A 21479-nucleotide genomic window follows, 5' to 3' on the forward strand; every position below is an offset into this window, starting at 1 on the left:
ATTAAAATTAGGGAAGAAAAATTATTGATAAAAAATTCGTTATTAACATATGGTACGAAAATTATTGATAAAACGAATGCCGCATTGCTTGAAATTTATTAATATCCAAAAAAAGGTACATTATTTTCAACGGAATAGATGAATAATAATAAGAGTTATATATTTTTGTATTTCGTTATTTTTTTTAAAAAAAAAGACCTTTACTCAAAAACTGAAAATTCTCATCGAAAAATATTTGATAAGGGGATTTTCTCAACCCTTAAATGTTAGGGGGGTGAAGTGGGATTAACTCTTAATTTGGAGTAAGAAGTTAGTTACCATTTTATTTTAAAAGTTTATCCTTAATCATGGAAAAATACGGGTTCACGTAAATTTAATAACTTTTATCTGAATTATGTATTTGAATTAAAAATTTCATAAAACGATATAACTTGATTCAAATTATTATATATATAAAAGGTAGATAGATAGATATAGATTAAATTAATATATTAAAAGTTATAATTATATTTTAAAATTACTTAAAAACGATAGACGAAGGAATAAATCTCATCCATCAAATGGTAATAGTAGGACGAAAGTGAAATAGGGGAAGACTTCAAAAAAGTCCTGAAACCATAAACTACGCAACCAAAAAGAAAAGTATTCAAAAGATACAGATGGCAGTGTCCAACTCCGCTCAATCTTCCATCTCCATTCTCCACGTACCTCATTGGCTTAAACTATTTCCCAATTTTCTCCCTCACACAAATCCTATATGTAATCACTTTTTCCCTAGTAAACAGTGACCACAGTAGACCAGGTCAGGGCATTCATTGTTTATTTACCCACTCCTCTCTCCCTTTGAAGTTAAACCCACGTTTTGGGTTTCCTAGATTTAATTCTCATCTGCAACTTCAAGCTATAAGTAAGTTGGTTTTGTTGGGTAGGAAAAGGTTGTCTTTCTTGCAAGTATATATATGTGTGAGACGACGAGAGGACAATCGGGTCACGACCTACTTATGCCGTTCCGTGTTATGTTCCCGAAGGATAAGAAATGTAGTGATCGCTTTACTGCATCCTTAAAGGCTATTTCCCTCTTCCTTTTCCTCTCTTCCATATCCTTTGTTCTTTACTCTTCCTTTCTTAGACATCATGACTTATGGTTCCGGTGCCCCGAATGCCCCGACCCGACTATCAGGCCTCGCGATGATAACCCGACCCATCAATACAATTCCAACTCCACTACAAACATCTCCCATATTGTGTTCGGAATAGGCGGGTCAGCCCGAACCTGGAAGGATCGGAAACACTATTCTCAGCTCTGGTGGAAACCCAACATCACTCGGGGGTTCGTTTGGCTCGACGAAGAACCCGAACCGAATACAACATGGTCAGATGCTTCCCCGCCTTACCGAATTTCATCGGACTGGAAGAAATTCAAGTTCACGAGCTCACAGTCAGCAGTCCGAATATCCAGGGTGGTTGTGGACTCATTCCGGGTCGGGTTACCAAACGCCAGGTGGTTCGTGATGGGAGATGATGATACTGTTTTCTTCACAGAGAATTTAGTCACAGTGCTGGGAAAGTACGACCACAGGTAGGGGTGTTCACTGTTTGTCTTGGGTCTGTTTTTTTGTTAAACCAAAACAACCCATTCAAATCAAATAGTATAATATACAGATGGCAATGGTTCCATTTGGTTCGGTTGTTCTGTTTTTCACCATATATAAATACGTACTCTTTACTTCTTTTTCTACTATAGTTTCTTCACATTATTAAACAAACAAATGAAGTGACAAAAGTTTTATTACGTAAATGTAACATTATTTTGTTACTCAGTCAATATATTTAATTATACGTGTTTTATGATATATTTTATGTAAGCTAAAACACTCAAAAGTTAAAGATTTTTGAACTTTTATCTTGCTATAGCAGAACATAAGAAAGATTGGTTCCTATAGCATAGCATAAGAAAGATTGATTAATTCTTATAGAAGCAAAAATGCGATTAGATTTTGTGAATTTCATGATAATTTTGATCTATTTAATATATTTAATATACTATTATTATATATAATTATAATTATAAAAATTATGTACTCTCTATTTCAATTTATGTGAATTTATTTCGCTTATTAATTTTACATCTTTAAAAAAATAGCTTTTTCTATATAATTGAAAATAATTTCTTTTATAAAATGGTTTCTGATCCGCATGAGAATAATTTCAATGCATAAATTATATGGGATTGATTTAACACTATAAATTTAAAAGTCTTCTCTTCTTTTTTAAATTCCGTGCCTAATCAAATGGATTCACATAAGTTGAAATGGTGAAGTGTAAAATAAGTCAGTTCGTTTCGTTTTTTATTTTTATTTTTATATATTTTATTTTAATAAAATTAAAATCAAACCAAATATTTTTGGTTTTTAAAAAATTTAAAACTAAACTCAACCCAACCAAAAAATATATGGATTTAGTTCGATTTTCGGTTTCATCGATTTTTAACCAAGAACACTCCTGCCACAGGCAGATGTACTACATCGGTGGGAGCTCGGAGAGTGTGGAGCAGAATGTGATGCATGCATATGACATGGCGTTTGGTGGCGGTGGGTTTGCCATTAGCTACCCGCTAGCGGCGGAGCTGGTGAGGATAATGGATGGATGCCTCAACCGGTATTTCAATTTTTACGGGTCGGATCAGCGGGTCTGGGCATGTGTGGGTGAGCTAGGTGTCTCCCTTACAAGAGAAAGTGGCTTCCACCAGGTATTTTTTATGTTGCCATTTAAACCCTTTTTAAATAGTTGTAACTACTATAGAATATCTAATGCGTGCAGGGTCAGATGGATACTTTTAATTCATTAAGAAGTGTTAGATAAATTATTCTAAATTAAAATGGAAGATGTAGGTACTCGTAGAATTACAGGTATGATAAGTTATTTAGGGAAAGTTACTACGTACAAGGCACTAATTATAGTTCTTAAGTATACGAGGTATTTCGTAATTTTTATGCTAATCAGAGTATTTTAGATGTCTATATATATATGTAGTTTGTTCTGATTTTTTTTTATTTTTAAAACAAGTCTCGATCAAGCTAATAATTTATGGAAGTGTTTACGCATTCATAAGTTTTTCAAAATTGTAGTATTGTATTCCCTTCGGTTAAAAAAGAGTGTTCACGTAGTCATTTGCACTCCTTAAGAAAATACTAACTCTTAGACAAATATATGTAATTTGATTAAACTGACTTTAATTAAATAGATATTGTAATTTGATCACATAACACTTAATAGGAGTAAATCTGAAAAAATAAGATTCTTTTTTCTTGATTTAATAAGTGGACACTCTTTTTGATCGGAAGGGAGTATTTTTTTTTTTTTTAATTGCAACCACGTTAATTGATTTGAACATGACTCTTTTAAGTTCAGTTGAGCTGTTATTTTACATTGAACAGTTGTGAACCTAAAAAGGTATAGATAAATTTTAATGGCTTCAAAAAATTGAATATTTTTTAAGGGCAGTGCAGTTCTAGGAAGCGGGCTAATAATTCTTTTGGTCCCTCCAAGTATCGGTGAAATTTAATTATAGTGGTTGTGACAGTTAACTAAACACATTTTAACTTTTAATAACTTAGAAACATAAACTTTTTATCCTCTTTGCTCAGGAATATTCACAAAGTGTTAGAAATATTAACTATTTCACCGTTTATGATTCATTTGTTATTTATTATGTTAAATTTGTACTGTTACTATATATTTGAAAGTAATATACTTCTTAAAAATAGTTGAGGGACCAAAAACACTTATTTAAATTAATTAAAAGTCAAATATGTTATATCATACACCAAAGTGACCAAATTAAATTTACGAATGATTAAGGGACCAAAAGTGTTGTTGTTCTCTCAAGAAAAGGACTCTTGTAACTTATGGTTTAATATAAATATTAAACATTTATGCGGTTATAGATTATAGTCTTAAGAAAAAAATTAATAACTAATTTTTGAATATAAAAATAATTTTCTATTAAAAATTAATTAAAATAATATATTTCACATAAATTAAAATAGGGGGAGGTTTAAACAAGACATTAAAGTGGAACAAAAGGGGTTCAGTTTAATTTTGAAAAAGTCCTTAAGGTTTGATGAAATAACGTTGTCATTAACGGGGCCCTTTTAAGGTTTTGATTAAACAAATGAGAGCTCTTCAATATTTTGAACTCTCTTTTGAAGGTAACATTTAATTCGAGGCGGAATCTGGGGGATGAAAAGAAGGATTAAGAAAAGTAGGCATCCATTCGCACTTTTACTTTTCAATGTTGTAAGAACTCAGGGATAGACACGTAGCCAAGTATCATGTGCGTGGGGTTAGGTGAATAGAATTTCTCATAATTTCTTGGTTGCTTGTGTCACATGATATTTGGCAACTACTTATGGGGTCTGCGCCACGTAGTACTTGCTATGGCGGACCTGTTTTACCGACATTTTCTTCTTCATCCCTAAGCATAAGAAACGCAGCTTTGACCTCATTCTTTGTCACCATTTTTGGCTAAGACAAATTTCTCAAAAGTCTATTTCTCTTGAATATTAAAAAAATTTCCTTCTTTAGTGGTTGTTTAATAAGCAGTCTCATTTACCATCAGTTAGTTTTATAATTTTCCGTAACTTCAGCCAATTGCGCGAGAATAATATATGTGATGGTTATTTCAATGTGTGTTTGATTTCTTAGGAAATTTTTTAATATACTCCTTCGGTCCAAAAAAAATTATCTTAGTTTGACTTGATACGAAGTTTAAAAAATAAATGAAGACTTTTGAAATGTGTAGTTCAAAACAAGCCTTAGATATTTATGTGGCTGTAAATCATCTTATAAAGTTAAATTGTCTCTAAATATAGAAATGTGTCAATATTTTTGAGACAAACTAATAAAAAAAGTAAAACAATCTCTTTGGGGCGGAGAGAGTATTCCAGTGTCTTGTGGAACTAAATTATTGAAATTGTCTTTCTTGGTAAGTATATGTTCCATCAATTAAGAAAATAACGACTTATTTCATTTACGAGTATAAATCTTCTTTGCTTTCCAACTATGTGAACGCATATACCATGTTACTTGTCTTAGCCACACATCAACATTCATCAAGTAACTTTAATACTGAATGTGCTTAAAAATTAATATTATCCTTGTTCGATCACTTACCTTTTAGTATACCACCGGCACCAAGGATGGTTGTGGGATATGGCACCAAGGATGGTTGTGGCCTCGTAGGATAAGATTCCTACACTCTTAATCAAAAGTTTCAAAGTTGAGCATTGAATATAGAAAAATCATGACAAGGAGCGTTTCCCCTTTATTGAACCTTATGTGGTGTGAGTCCGAACTATTCGGGCTTCAATATTGATCTTTGAACTCCTCCCTTGTGAAAAACCAAAAGAAACTACCTTCTAGTATTACCATACGAGGCTTGTACTTTTATTTACCATTAAATAACTGAGCCTGTTTGAATGGGCCTATGGCTTTTGACTTATATAAGTTAGGAATTCTAGCTTATGACTTGTTTCGGCTTAAAAAACACTTTTTTATTTTATTCGAGACACTATAAAAGTGCTTAGAGGCTATTTTGCTTAAAAACACCCGAAATAATTCAAATTCAAACAGGCTCTAAATGCCAAAATCATGTAGCTAATAGTCTTTATTTAATTAAATAAAAAATCTGATGATAACATTAGGTTATGTAAGCGCACAGTCCAAGTTGTAGTCGTCCAAACAAAAGAATAGTAGAATGGCATTTTGATGTTTCGTGGGATATTGCTATTGGTTCTTTTAGGCTTCGTGTCAAAGTTGGGAGAGACCACGATGGTAAGGCATCTAAAAAAGTTAAATTCATATGCATCACACCTCTGAACGCTCTTTGTCGCTTTGTATCGTAGCGTTGCCATGTACTTTAGTATTCTCACTTCTTTTTATTCGGCTTTTCTACTTCTCCCATAAAATTGTCAGACACCTATTTGCTTGTGTTTCTTAATATGGGCCGGTGTACTGGTCGCTAGAAAATAATAATCGTGCTCGTAAGGATGCGTGGTTTTCCTTATACTGGCATAATGATATATTATGAAACATGACGGATTTTTATATATTTTTCTTTTTTTTTTCCAGAAAATATATATTTTTTATAAAAAAAATAATTTTTATATATTTTTAAAAAAATATTAATTTCTTTTTTTTTTGCACAAAGGCTTAAAAAATTACCTCAAATTTCTGTGTACAAAAGTTGTATGAAAAATGTATGAAATGTGTATGTGTGAGCGAAATTTTTAATATAATTTTCATACACAATTTTGAGCGAAAACTTTAAGCCTTGAATATTGAAAATTGTTAGAATGTAGTTGTAGTTGTATTAATTTTTCAGAAACCTAATATGAACTTTATATACGAAAAATGTGAATAAAATTCTAAGTCTTGAGGGAGATATACACATTTCATACCATTTCCATGCATAAAATTTTGAGCGTAATATTTAAGCCTTGATCGTGATATATACATTTCGTACGTTCTTCATACATAAAATTTGAGCGAACTTTTTAAGTCTTGCGCAAGATATACACACTTCATACACAAAACTTTGAGCGATTATTTTAAGTCTTGAATGTTGTATTAAAGTTGTATATAATGTTGTTGTAGTTGTATTAATTTTACATGAATCTAACATGAACTTTATACACGAAAGTGTGAGCGAAATTTTAAGACTTGAGCAAGATACAAATTTCATATTGTTTTTATACACACAATTTTGAGCGGATTTTTTAAGCCTTAAACGAGATATACACATTTCATACATTTTTCATACCGTTTTCATACACTAAATTTTGAGAAAACTTTTTAAGCCTTGAGCGAGATATACACATTTCATTCAACTTTTATACATAATTTTTTTAGCGAAAAAAATATTTAATTTTTTTTAAAGCATATTTTGTATAGAGTTTGTAATGTTATGTTTTGTAAATATAAAACTATCATCACGTTTCGTAAATATTTTTGCTTAAGATGTATATATATATATGTAGTTGTCCCATTAAGAAATCGTGCTTTGACACTTGTTCTTGTTCGGTTCGACTTTTTTAGTTCAATTCTTATTTAATTAATTTTGTAAATATTCCTTGTTTTTCACCGGAGACGGAAGGTACTGGTCCCTGAATTACCACCTGCAAGATATTTACTTTGCTTGTAATACGCAAATTCAAATACATACATAAGTATCACATTCACATTAACATTAACATCTACGTCATAGTTTTACTTCACACCGGGTCATTTATTTATACCTGTTATAATTTTCATTTTTAAAGACACGATTTAAAAGTTGGTGGACAATGAGGTGAAAATGTTTTTTTCTTTTTTCGAAACAAAGATTCTTATAACATTAATTAAATAAAATAATTATTTTTATTGGTAAATTAATTAAATCACCATTTTTATATTAATAACAATTAGATTAAAAGATTATTACAATGAAAATTAGAATAAGAGAGGTAAGCATAATATCGATAAAGGAATAAATATTATGAAACTAAACTTAAGGCGAGGCTATATAATTATTCCTCTTAAATTTTTAGTTACGACGACTTTGTGGGAAAAATAACCTATCTTGAGTGACTTTATTTATACAAAATATATATAAAATATAAATGCCTTTAGGTGACCGTATAAGGTATTCACTCAAGAATAAACACACCTCTGAAATGCTTAATTAAAATAACTTACAGTTTTTAAGCAAAATGAACTTGCCGAATAAACATGATAATATCAAAGTCATTAGGTTTTGGATTTAATTCTTGATGTATTCATGGAAGAAGACATTTAAATTTCACTGATTGATGGATACGCTAAATCAGTAAAACTAAATACCTCTAGGTAGGAGGAGAAGTGAATATATGACCGACAAGTTTTGGTGGTAGAGAATGGACTAATTTGAAGAATGAAGACTCAGATTTTAAGCTAACCTCATGTTTGTTGAACATGATTTGTCCCCTGTACTTTCGTCTGTCCTATATTAGATGTATCTTTTTTTCCTTTTTATAATGTAGACTTGACATTGGTCCCAAGGTTGTGATAATATAAGTGACACGTCTTTTTTAAACATTTTTGGCTTGTCCTTTTTCCGAGTTTATTGATTAGTGAAACATGAGTTTGGCCACTTCATGTGGCTGTTGGAAGCTCTTATGCTCATCTTTGCGCAATTCGTGGAGTGCAACTACCTTGGGGATACAAATAAGACTCGAAACCAAAAACCGGACGAAATAGTAGGCAGAGAGTAAATTGCCTCAGGAACCGTGTGTACATGAAAACACAAACTCATCAGAATACTACTGTATCACTACATGCTTCTCCTTGCTTCAAGTAGGCTGTACCGAGTTTAGGGTCCGTGGCAGATTTAAGATTTGAATTTTATGGGTCCGAGGTGGGTGGGTTCGAAATTATTATTTGTACTTATTTTGTAGTTTTTTAGCTACATGTACAAGATTCAAGTTAAAGCTACTCCGGTCGGCATCATTAGTAGCTTAGTGGCGCATCGGTAAAAAATATGTAGTCTTTGTATGATGGGTCCAACTGAACTCAATATTTTTGACAAAGAATATCACTAAAATTTCAACAAATAGAAAATTTGGAACCTAGAATTTGAAATGTACAAAGAGTTCAACTAAGAACCTTAAATGTTGAATCCATAAAATTATAATTTTTGATTGGTTCTTTGAGTCCAAGAGAGAGCTACTAAATTGTGCATGTTTACACGGAAAATCGTTATAGTTGAATTTGTGTACGTGGTCAAGGACACGTGGATCAATGTAACCAAAATTATGAAATAGCAAGTAATAATTAACAAGACAAATGAAAGTAAAGCATAGCTAGTTGTGTAGCCTGGGCCTTGGAGAGGCTTTGAGCTAGAGTCTCCGGGCGGTGAATCACTATAAACACCACGAATTAAGCAAGAAAGAGCAAATGCTAAGAATAATATGAATACTCTGTTTTGTTATATAATGTTTCAGATGTCTTACAATACAACGAGTACCTCTATTTATGCTAGAGCTATGGGGTATAGATTTCATGAATCGTGCCCCCTCAATTACCAATATTAATGTTGCAATAAAAGGCGATAAAGCCTAATAAAGGCTGCAGGAAACTTGGGAGTCTTCTGTAACGGCTAGGCAGGCACTGAATGGCGTTTGACCCGCGAGTTAGCACGCTTCTCCGGCGCCTTTGTAGTTTCTGCCTCTAGAAATGGGTTACCAAATTACTTATCCTGGAACCCCTCATTCGCTGACTCGGATCTGACCGGTCGCCATTGCCATGTGTCACCTTTTGATACGTCCATTTGGTGTCTACGGTTTTTTCCCTATACAGATAGTCCCCCCACTTTTTGGTTACTCCCTGAGATGTGACTGAGATGTGGAAGATTTTTCCTTTCTTGCCGAGAAACCATGTAGTTACTCTCGCGACTGCCTCATTAAAAATCTTGCCGGAAAAATTCAATTGGGACAAAAACCGGGCGAAGGGAAAAAGAGTGTAGTACTTAGGGATTCATGTGATAACTCCGTCACTGGTTCTTCTACCATCAACGGCCAGTTGGTGCTGAAAAAGTACCACCACCACAAAAAACTTGATCTCGACTCTTTGAGTTTTGACTCTTAGGTTTTTAATTGTACCCGAAACTTTTAATTTTAGAGTTCCTGACTCTAGGGTTTTTAGTTATACCCGAAACTTTGATAACCTTGCAGCCTTGGAGGCCGGGGATGTCAATGACTAGGATTTTAAATCTTCTGGTTCTGGTAAAGTCCGGAATAACATGTCTGGTTAACTTTACGATCGGAAATCAAAGCATCCGGCTTTAGCCATTTGCCTGGGTGGCTTTACAAGAGAGGGTCCTTTTATTTCGGTGCTTATGAAGAGGACGTCTCCTGTTCATTTGGGCACAATTGTTTGGATTCCTAATCCTTATTTGCTTTCAAGCGTGAGCAAATTTAAAAATGATTTCATTTCATTCGGACGTATACGAGAATATTTAGAAGGTGCAGGCTTTGTTTCATTCCATTCCTTGAAAGTACACAAGTGTTTACAACTTTGCGTATACGACAGTTTACAGGAAATGAACAAAAATACATTGCAAGAGAATTATGGCTGGGTTGACATCTGTTGGGTCTGGCCGGTTCTTGATTCCTGTTCCTTCTATTTTTTTGGGGATTGATCTGACAGCCCCCATTTCTTTTCTTTATTCCGAAGTCAGTTCGAGCTATCTCCATATGATGCCTTTGGGCATAATTTTTTTTTTTTTTTTTTTTTTGTTATTGTTCCGGAGCCATCTACAAATGCTTCTGGTACTTATTGTTGTATTTTCGCTGCTTTGATGCGACAACCCCTAGTGTCCATAGACATTACTGTTCTTCATCGGAGTTGCTTTCCGATAACTCGCTCCGGAAACGCTCCTGCCTTCTATCAGTCCATCGTCCTGACGGGGATGGTTCAAACCGGTGTCTTGAATACCTCCGATCAAAGTTCAGTTGACCTTGATTTCGGGCCGTATGAGATGTCGGTAAATTTTCCTGTTCATCTTCTACGCGAATCTTCGACGTATACCGATTGTGAACATCTTTCCACGTCGTTGCACGGAACTCTAGCAGATTTTCCTTGAGTATTCGTGATGTATCTGAACTTAGAGGGTTGAGACCCACAGTGAAAGCCTCAGCTGCCATTCATCCGGAACCACGGGCAGCAACATCCTTTCCTTCTGGAACCGGGTAACGAAGTCATGGAGCAACTTGGACTCCCCTTGCGTTATGCGGAAGATGTCGGCCTTTCGCGTTCGCACTTTTCGGGCTCCAGCATATGCTTTGATAAACATATCTGCGAGCATAGCAAATGAATCAATAGAGTGTTCGGGCAAAAGAGAATACCAAGTTAAAGCCCTTTTAGCCAATGTCTCGCCAAATTTCTTGATCAAGACCAATTCTATCTTATTCGGTTTCAGGTCATTTCCCTTGACAGCCATGGTGTAGGCCGTTATGTGCTCCTGCAGATCTGTCATTCCCTCATACTTGGGGATGTCCGGCATCTTGAACCTTTTTGGGATCAACTCCGGCGCGGCTTCGGGCTTATATGCCCGCTGGCTGTATCTCTTTGCATCTGGGCCCTCCACGGCTGGCGAAGCCCCCGGTATTTGATCCATACGGGCTTGTAACTCCTTTGCGTTCTTTTCCGCTTCCTTAGCGCTTTTGTTCATCTTTTCAGTTATGTCTTTCATAAATTGCAAAACTTATGTCCGGAAAGGATTATCTCGGACGGATTTGCTTCCGGATGTGTCTTCATTCCCAGGGGTCCTTCCCTCTGTTCAGTCTCCACTGGGTGTATTGTTATCGACAGTTGATCTTTGGAGGAGTCCCTCAGGCCATCTGACTCCGGAGTTTGGATTGCTAGAAAGTTCTGAGATAGTTTGCCACATGAATTTCATCTCCTCCATTATTAACCGATGCTGCTCCCTCACGATCTGCATTGCTTCTTGGGGGTTTTTGTCAGTAGGTGTTATTTCCTATGTAACCCGTTGATTCAGACCGTTTTACGGGACAGTTGCTCCATCGTTGCTCCCGGTAGTGAGATGGGTTTGGTTATCAGCAGCGTTTGTCATATCTGAAGTACATGTTCTAACAAAAAAGACTTGAGGGAATTAATATAAGAAAGTGGGTCACAATGATACCACAATTGTCCTAGCCACACAGTGGGCGCCAAACTGTTTACACGGAAAATCGTTACAGTTGAATTTGTGTACGTGGTCAAGGACACGTGGATTAATGTAATCAAATTTATGAAATAGCAAGTAACAATTAACAAGATAAATGAAAGTAAAGCATAGCTAGTTGTGTAGCATGGGCCTTGGAGAGGCTTTGAGCTACTGTCTCCGGGCAATGAATCACTATAAACACCACGAATTAAGCATGAAAGAGCAAATGTTAAGAATAATATGAATACTCTGTATTGTTATATAATGTTTCAGATGTCTTACAATAGAATGAGACCATTATTTATACTAGAGCTATGGGGTACAGATTCCATGAATCGTGCCCCCTCAATTACCAATATTAATGTTGCAATAAAAGGCAATAAAGAGTAATAAAGCCTAGTAAAGGCTGGAGGAAACTTGGGGGTCTTGATGTAACGGCTGGGCACCGAATGGCGTTTGACTGGTGAGTTGGCACGCTCCTACGGACCCTTTGTAGTTTCTGCCTCCGGAAGCGGGTTACCAAATTACTTATCCGGAGCTTCGTATGCTTTCCCGGAATCCCTCGTTCGCGAACTCGGATTTGATCTGTCGCCATCGCCACGTGTCACCGTTTGATACGTCCACTTGGTGTCTATGGATGTTGCCCTAATATAGTGCTGTTTTCTGGCTTTTACATACATTTACAAATCCTATGTGGAAACCATTACCATTGGATCTTGTTTATTCCAGTTTTTGGAGCTTCTGCATATTGCTACACTTTGTGACAACAAATACACAAGCCTTAATATGTTATCTTTGACATATATGTTTCAGTATCTGTTAAGCTCGTAAAATTAGTGAGCTTATGCATGCTAAATTGCTTTTTCAAGTTTCCCAAATCAGTAAACAAAATGTCTTCAATTTGGCAGATTGACATTAGAGAAGATCCTTTTGGTCTATTGGCTGCTCATCCAATGGCACCGCTAGTATCTCTCCACCACCTTGATGACGTACAGCCGTTATTTCCAAGCCAGAGCCAGCTAGAATCCTTAAGAACACTAACCACAGCATACAAGGTTGATCCTGCCAGAACAATGCAGCAGTGCTTCTGTTATTACCACAACTATAAATGGTCCATATCTGTCTCCTGGGCCTATGCAGTGCAGATATATCCTTGGCTTTTGTCAGCCAAAGATTTGGAAACACCCTTGCAGACATTCCGAACATGGCGGAGTTGGAGCAATGGACCTTTTACGTTCAATACCAGGCCTATGGGTTCTGAACCTTGTGAACAGCCAGTGATATTTTATCTAGACTCAATTAAAGAGGACGAAAAGGGCAAGACTGTAACTACTTACAAGAAGTCTCCGGTAAAACAAGAGAAGAAGTGTAATCAGTTAAACTACGCCCGTGCATTTGCCATTGACAAGATTGTAGTCTCCTCACTGAAAATGGATCCTCACATGTGGGAAAAGGTTTGCCCTTCCCTCTCTCTCCTCTTCTCCATGAAAATTGTGTTTCATGTAAGCATGATCTCTGGAATTTACAAGTCAAAATTATTGTTTTGTTTAGACAGGTTGTGCTAATGCATAGTTAGACTTTCGTTTTAGCCATCATATTTACAGTTTTCTGAAACTGGATTTCTCGGTGTCTATGACGCATCTAAACTGAACTCGATAATAGTCACGTTATTTTAAAACATAAACTAGGAGTTGACACTTGACACCATAATCTGAGGTTTCGTTCTTCAAAGAATATTCGTGAGTTCCTACGAGGATCAAAAGGGTTTTCAGTGGTGCTGGAATTGGGAAATAGACTAGTTAATTTGTTGGACGGTTTGAGGATTTGATGATAAACTTTATGCAGGTACCTCGAAGACAATGCTGTGAGGCAAGTAAAGGTTTTTGGAGTAACACAATGACGGTAAAGATAAGAAACTGTAAGCACCGAGAGACTATAACAATGTGAGGTTAATATCTCACGGTTCTAGTCTCTGTATATTATTATAGCTTTAGGATGATACTTTGAGAATATATTGAGAATGAGCTTGTAATTCTTTTGTGAGTATTTTAGTGTACTGAGAGTTGAGTAGTGTGATTTCGATACGTGTCTGTGAAATTTTTTTATACCCCCAGGTTTGTTTTTCTTTCTGATTTGGTTTTGGTTTTGGCTTTAACTAAAAGTTAACCAAAAATCGAACTGAATTGGTTATACAGTGGGGGCTAGAGCATATATAGTCGATTTTGGCCCTCCTATTTAAGAAATAACCAAAATTTGTAAGATTTTGTAAGTTAAACCACTTTAGAATCAATTTTCTCTTTTTTTTTTTTTTTTTTTTTTTTCATTTTAATTAGCTGGTCTATGTTATAGTTTATAGGATATTAAGATAGTAAAAATCTTTTCTTGTTTTTTAAACCTAATTGTTCTTTTGACTTCGAAAAAAACTTTCTTTATTATTATAGTGTTTCTTCTACACATTTCCATGATAGAAAACGGTAATAGTTAGATTCACTAAAACTGTTGAATCCACTCATGGGACAAGAAACCGTCTCACATCCAATATAAATTTTTAGCGTCTAATTGAACAAGGAATCATTCAAATTAAGAATAAAAAATATTTTTTTCTTTCCCTATATTTTAGATGAAGCCATAGCATAGAGAGCTGCAAAAATCTACATAAAAAATTACAAATTTTATTCGAAATTTGGCATACTAATTGTGCAAGACATTTATACTTGAACTTCAGACATTTTACTTAAATTATGAGTTAAGATAAATCTATTGTAGGATTTTTTTTTTTTTGGTACTACTTTAGTGAAACTTTGGTAATATGGCCAACCAAGCCCTTTAATTGCTAAAATTAATTAAAATAATATGCTAAATTCTATTGGATGTGGAAGTTATCAATCAATTAAAACTTTTTCACTTTTGCACGTTGATGGAATGCGTAAATAAAATTTTGGAAACTCTCAATCATATAGAGGTCCTCTCTTTGCCCTACAAGAACGCTTTTCTATCAAGATTTGTTCGGTAAGCTTAAGGAAAGGAGAGAAGCTGATTTTTCTCAAAATACAAAATCAAGTGCTTCCTCTCAACTCAAGTCAAGAAGAACACTATGCTTGAATTGGGTTTGTTTTGCTGACTGAATTACTGATATAGTAAGTTTATGTGAATCATGAAGTTTCATGATCCTGAAATTATTGATAGAATTATCATGTTAGATTGTTTATGAACCACAATCTAGAATAGAAAATCCTTGCAACTTAGCTAGTTCTGGTAAGTTTACTATCCGTAGTGCCTGGAGTCTCACGAGACACCAAACTGATAAATTCATAGAGTATGTGAAGATATGGGGAAAAGGCTTACCATTCAAAATATCTTTCTTCTTTTGGAGATTATGGAAAGCCAAAATTCCAATAGATGAACTATAAGGATTGCTTTTTCTATTATGTCAAGATGCTTATGCTGTTCCAGTCCTCAATAAGAAATCACGGATTACCTGTTCCTTACAAGAGATGTTGCAGATAAGGTGTGGAAATTCTTCACAGGTGCAGCAAGTATTCAAGGTCCTTTTTGTTCAAGTTAAACAGAGAGTGAGAAAATGACGGGAAGCTGCGGATAATGCAAAGCAGAAGGCAATATAGAAGGCCATTCCTGCAGTTATTTTGTGGCATATATGAAAATGGACAAATACAAGACTGTTATAATCTATTTGGCAATTTGTTGTTTGAATGTATTATTAGAAGTGTAACTTGTACCACTTGTTCACAAAGTGATAAATACAATTTGCACTTGCTAGTTGTATCTTAGTTTTGCACAAGTTGCAAAATAATTTACACAAGTTGAATATTGTAGATTGAGGGGCAAAATTCTTCTATAAATAGGGACCTTTGCCTTCTCATTTGTAATGTCATCAACAAGTGAAATACAATCTCTCCCTCCTCTCTAAAAAGCTATTAGTTTGCTTCTCTCATTTATTTCCAATTATATAGTTTTATAACACGTTATCAACACGACGTTCTAGCATCTCAAGAAATTATTTTGAAGACTAAGGTACGGTTTTTTTCTCTTCTCTATAATTACGGCTAATCTTACAAAACTTGAGTTTGTTGCCCTTAATGTTTCGGGCAGGAACTACCTATCATGGGTCTTTGAGATCTTTGAAATCCATTTAGATGCGAACGGGTCTTGGAGACACCATAAAGATAAAAATAAAGCATCAAGCAAGATTGTGCTAAAAGCAATGATATTCTTACGTCATCATCTTGATGAAATTTTAAAAATTGAATATCTCAGCATCAAGGATCCACTTATTTTGTGGAATAACTTGAAAGAAAGGTATGACCACCTGAAGATGGTCACCTTCCCAAAAGCATGGTACAATTGGATTCATCTAAGGTTACATGACTTTAAGTCAATTATTGAGTACAATTCTGCGATGTTCAGAATTACTTCTCAATTGAAACTCTGTGGAGAAACAATTAGTGATTCTGATGTGCTGGAAAAGAGGTTCTCCACCTTTCATGCCTCGAATGTGCTCCTGTAGCAGCAATATCAAGAGAAAGGTTTCAAGAAGTATTCTTAATTGATTTCTCATCTTCTCGTGGCTAAACAAAATAACGATTTGTTAATAAAGAATCACGAGAATCGATTTACTGTCACTACTCCATTCCCTGAAGTGAATGAGGTACACTCCCACTACTCTGGACGCGGAAAAGGTCGTGGCCCCAGTCATGGTCATGGTCGTGGTCGTGGTCGTGGTCAAAATTCTTCCCCGGGAGCTAATTAATCATCAAAGAAAAATCACCTCCAGAAAGGGAAAAAGAAAGATGAGAAGTGGGAAGTGGCAGAAACAAGTGGCTCAGAAAATAGATGCTACCGATCTGGTGGAAGAGGACACTGGTCACGTATATGTTGTATGCCAAAACACTTGGTTGAGCTTTATCAAGCATCACTAAAGAAAAAAGAGAAAAATCCTAAAGCTAATTTTATCTTTGAGGATCAAGTTGATATTACTCATTTAAATGTGGCCGATTTTTTCGAGCACCCTGAAGAAAAAATAGATCACTTGATTGGTGATGGATCTGTTGTTAAGGATGATTTGTTATATCCCGTATGTTGTACGTCGGGACATTCCGAGCTAATTGCGGAAAGTTAATGACAAGGTTATTTTCCGACTTTGTTTTAAGGTACAAGTTATTTATGATTTTATTGGATGGAAATATTGAGGAAAACTATGGGCTAAAAGTTGGGAAAAAATTATTTCATGAAATGGCCAAATGGCCATGTGGCCGTGTGGGGTATGTGGGGCCTACCCTTGGTTGGCCAAATTTGACTAGTTCAAGCTATGAAGGGTGCATGTGATTACTTTACAATTGTAGGGCTAGAAGTGAAAAAAATATTTCTTGAGGGGGTCTAGGTGGCCGGCCAAGAGTATGTGGGCCATAGGGCCACATGTGTTAATTACATATGGAGATAAAATATGACACATTAAGTCATCTTCATCATTTTTCATCTCCGAGAAATTTCAAGAAACTTGGAGGAAAATGAGGAGGGCCATTCGGCCATGGAGGAGAAAATTGAAGACCAAAAATCTTCATCAAAAAAATTATTTCTTCTAGGTTTTCAACTCATTGGAAGGTCCTAAACAACATGGAGTAATTGTTAGAGCAAGAAAACCATTTATTCTTGCAATTCTCAACCCAAGCCATGTTGAAGAACTAAGTGAAGAAGGTAAGTTTTCATCCTCTTTTCATATGTTATGGATGATTTATGTGTGTTGTGGTGTGTGAAAATGAATGAAATTCATGAAATATTGCGTATTGAAGTTGGGCCGTGTAGATGTTGGTGGTGTTAGAGTGATGAACTAATTCTTATTTAATATTTTTGGTTGTTGTTGTATGGATTCTATGATGAAAATGATGGTTTAATGATTCAAATTGAAGTTGGAGCCGTTTGTAGGTTGTTAGAGAAGATAATGTGATTTCAATATGATTTCTTGTATTTATGGGAAAAAAGTTGTTAATGTGTAGATTGTTGGTGTAATTTATGAATTCGGAAGAAAGAAGTGTGTTGTTAATGTTCCTATGGAAATTGGAAGGTTTCGGGTTTGGGGTATGTTGGTTGAGTCGTTTCGAATGTTGTGCGGGTTGTTTGAAGTATTCTTGAATCTTATTTGAATGGTTTCGGATTAGTACTTGAATGTATGTGCATTGGTATTGGTTTGATTGTATGTGGTTAATTTGAACGTAAAGGGAATGTTGTCGAATTATGTAGAAAAGAGTTATTGACGTTAGAATGCATTTTGAATTAATTGTTGATGTTATTAGTATGGTTGTTGGCATTGTTGTTGAAGACTTGGCCGAGTTGAATTCTCGGGGTTGTTGAATTATATAGGGGAGATCTTGCCCAATTTACGTAAATGAAATGCTAACTTAGAATTGGATTTCTAAGCGCTTATGACTAATGTTTGGTGCCAAATGACGTTATTGTAGATTTTGAGAAGCCGAGACTTAAGTTTGGATTAGCTTAGGAAGCGGACGAGGTATGTAAAGCTTAACCCTTCTTTCTTTTGGCATGTCTTAGTTATAAGTAGGTTGTGCTACGAGCCTCGGGATAACTCTATTCTTGCGATCCGAGCATGTCTACGATTCTTTTTTTTTTTTTTTTAACGTTGGCATTTGTAATGTAATTGAATAATGATCCTCATGTCTTTGGAATAATTGGTTTTCAAATGTTGCACAAAAAGTTTTGTTCCTAAATGGCTCTATGTCGAAAAAGGGCCGTAACTTTCATAGACAGAACCGGATCGCCTCGATATGCTTGTAGTAGGCTCTGTAGCGTATAATGACCAAACCTTCCATAGGCGGGCTCGGACTGGGTTGACGCTCGTCCGTGGGTCCCGCGACTTTCCTTTGTATAGTTCTAACGACTTTTGAAAGAACTTTACATGACTATCGTCTTAACCCTCGGGCGTCGATTACTTACTTACCTATCGAGTCTGTAATGACGATTATGTTCTCGATTTCCATAAGCTACTTCATATGGTTTTGAAACGTATCTATGATTTCTAAAGCTACATTTGATATGTTCCCGAGTGACATTCGGGGAAAACTTGATTTGACTATCCTCTTAGTTTTAAAGGATAATTCGTTTGACTATTCTATGGAGTTTTTTGAAAATGTTTTAAATTGCATATGGTTACTCACGACTCTGCTCGTGCATTCTGTTATTACCTCTTTCGCCGAGTCCCGGGCCGGCTATGTTATCGTGCGCACTATGTTATATTCCGGTGTTATCTTTGTGTTACGGTTCACCGAGCTCCTCGCCGGAGGGCGGGTTCCGTTTATACTTGGTGTTATCGTGCTATGGCGTTATCGTGTTATGATGTTATGATGTGTGACGGGGATTCGGAGATATGAAATCTTCTGGTGTTATCCGTGTTATGGCTTGATGACGGAGGGCGACCATATTAAGAGCCCCATGCATGATTTGTGTTTTGATAAGTAAGCATTTTGGTATTCTGGATTTTGCATTTATTTTCTGTACTTCTTGTTCCGATTATGATCCTGTTTACTATATTTCATGCTTTGCATACTCAGTACAGATTTAAATCGGCCCTTCTTTCTTCGGGGTTGCGTTTCATGCCGCGCAGGTACAGATACTTGTTTGGGTGATCCACCAGCTTAGGATTCCTGTCCAGTTGTCTTGGAGTTCTCCCTTGTTCCGGAGCCTATACCTTGGCCAGATTATGTTATTGTACATATGTATATGGTTATTCAGGGGTACGGCGGGGCCCTGTCCCGTCATATGATTTTGTTATGATTCTTAGAGGTCTGTAGACATATATGTGGGTTGTGGGTACTCACTTTGTTGAGGTGTGTGTCCGTGTGATTTGTGTCTTTGGACGTCCCCTATACTATGATAGCCTTTGCTTTTTATGTACGATATCATCGTTAAAAGATGTAATTATGATCTGTATATACATTTGTGACAGCTTCGGGGCGACGTTTCACCTTTCTGTTTGTATATGTTATTTGTATGCTATTTTCGATTAATGGGTGTGTACGGGTGCCCAGTTCGAGTACTAGTCGCGGCCTACGGGGTTGGGTCGTGACATGATTGGTTTGCTTAATTTTAGTTTTTGCTAATTCATAGTAGTAAGCAAACAAAGATCATGTAATCGTAGTCTTTAGTCTATTTCCGTTTTCATGCTTATTTCCGTTTGTATCATAGTAGTAAAAGATCATGTAATCATAGTACTAGTCTATTCCTGTATTTATCCTATTCCCGGTTTTATATATTAACATTTTGGTTTTCAAATGATGGTAGTAATATTTACTATTACTTTTATTTATGTATGTCATTTGAAGATATGGATATCTCTCAAAATGATTTTGAATTAGAATTCAATTGTGAAGACATTTGTTTGATTGATTCTGCAACAACGCACACGATATTCAAAGATAAGAAATATTTTTCTCATTTACTCATGGGAAAAATAAATGTTACTATGATTTCTGGTAGTATTAATTTGATTGAAGGCTCCGAAAGAGCCATCATAATTTTGCCTAAGGGAACAAAACTCATTATAAACGATGCCATGTTCTCTCCTAAGTCTCGAAGGAACTTGTTGAGTTTTAAAGATATCCTCCAAAATGGATGAGATGAATCTTGAATATCTTGGTATCACCAAGAATGTTTCGGGCCAGAAATATGTTATAGAAAAGTACCCTGCTTTATCTTCTGGCTTATATTGGACAAAATTAGTGCAATTGAGGCACATTCTATTGTAAACCAGGAATTTACTAATTCCAATACTTTCGTACTTTGGCATGATCGACTGGGACATCCCAAATCTATAATGATGAGGCGAATTATAGAAAATTCAAATGGGCATCCATTAAAGAACTTGAAGATTCTTTCAAATGATGAAGTTTCTTTTACTGCTTGTTATCAAGGCAAGTTAATTATTAGGCCATCACCAACAAAAGTTGGGATTGAGTCCTCTGCATTTTTGGAACGTATACATGGGGATATTTGTAGACCTATTCACCCACCTAGTGGGTCGTTTAGATATTTTATGGTCTTAATAGATGCTTCTTCTAGATGGTCTCATGTGTGCCAACGGTTATCTCGCAACTTGGCGTTTGCAAAATTATTGGCACAAATAATTCGATTACGGGCACTGTTTCCTGATAATTAGATCAAGTCTATTAGCCTTGACAATGCTGCTGAGTTTTCATCCCAAGCATTTAATGATTATTGTTTATCAATTGGGATAAAAGTTGAACATACTGTAGTTCATGTTCACACTCAAAATGGTCTTGCAGAATCATTAATTAAACGTTTGCAGTTAATAGCAAGACCATTACTTATGAAAACAAGGTTGCCCACTTCTGTTTGGGGTCATGCAATTTTGCATGTAGCAATACTTGTTCTTCTCAGACCGATAAATTATCATAAATTCTCACCGTTGTAATTAGTTTTGGGTCAAGAACCTAATATATCTCATCTAAGAATTTTTGGATGCGCTGTATATGGGCCTGTAGCACCACCACATCGTACTAAGATGGGTCCCTAAAGAAGATTATGAATATATGTTGGGTTTGAATCAACCTCCATTATTCGCTACCTCGAACCATTGACGGGAGATTTATTCACTGCTCGATTTGCCGCTTGTCCATTTGATGAGACACTTTTCCAAAATTAGGGGGAGAAAATAGTGAATTCAGAAGAGAAATTTTATGGAAGAATC

General features: G+C 35.5%; 1 protein-coding gene and 2 long non-coding RNA genes across 3 annotated transcripts; 1 reads left to right on the top strand and 2 right to left on the bottom strand.

Moving 5' to 3' along the window:
• Positions 1-648: 648 nt before the first annotated feature.
• Positions 649-13854, top strand: LOC132050259 (uncharacterized). Its single transcript, XM_059441425.1, has 4 exons — positions 649-1579; positions 2512-2749; positions 12652-13197; positions 13589-13854. The coding sequence occupies exons 1-4, from the start codon at positions 960-962 to the stop codon at positions 13688-13690; spliced, it is 1506 nt and encodes a 501-aa protein (XP_059297408.1). The 5' UTR covers positions 649-959; the 3' UTR covers positions 13691-13854.
• LOC132050260 (uncharacterized) lies at positions 4837-5260 on the bottom strand. The gene is made up of 2 exons (XR_009413310.1): positions 5124-5260; positions 4837-5092 (listed from the first exon to the last, which is right to left on the bottom strand). It is a non-coding gene; the product is annotated as an uncharacterized LOC132050260 (long non-coding RNA).
• LOC132050261 (uncharacterized) lies at positions 8984-12653 on the bottom strand. The gene is made up of 2 exons (XR_009413311.1): positions 12161-12653; positions 8984-9154 (listed from the first exon to the last, which is right to left on the bottom strand). It is a non-coding gene; the product is annotated as an uncharacterized LOC132050261 (long non-coding RNA).
• Positions 13855-21479: the final 7625 nt, after the last annotated feature.

The sequence above is a fragment of the Lycium ferocissimum genome, chromosome 3 (genome assembly GCF_029784015.1).
Source record: "Lycium ferocissimum isolate CSIRO_LF1 chromosome 3, AGI_CSIRO_Lferr_CH_V1, whole genome shotgun sequence".
NCBI lineage: Eukaryota > Viridiplantae > Streptophyta > Magnoliopsida > Solanales > Solanaceae > Lycium > Lycium ferocissimum.

Coding starts and splice junctions, on each gene's coding strand:
- LOC132050259 (XM_059441425.1), top strand. CDS start 960: ATGTGTGAGACGACGAGAGGACAATCGGGTCACGACCTACTTATGCCG. Junction 1,580..2,511: donor CTGGGAAAGTACGACCACAG/GTAGGGGTGTTC, acceptor CTCCTGCCACAG/GCAGATGTACTACATCGGTG. Junction 13,198..13,588: donor ATCCTCACATGTGGGAAAAG/GTTTGCCCTTCC, acceptor AACTTTATGCAG/GTACCTCGAAGACAATGCTG.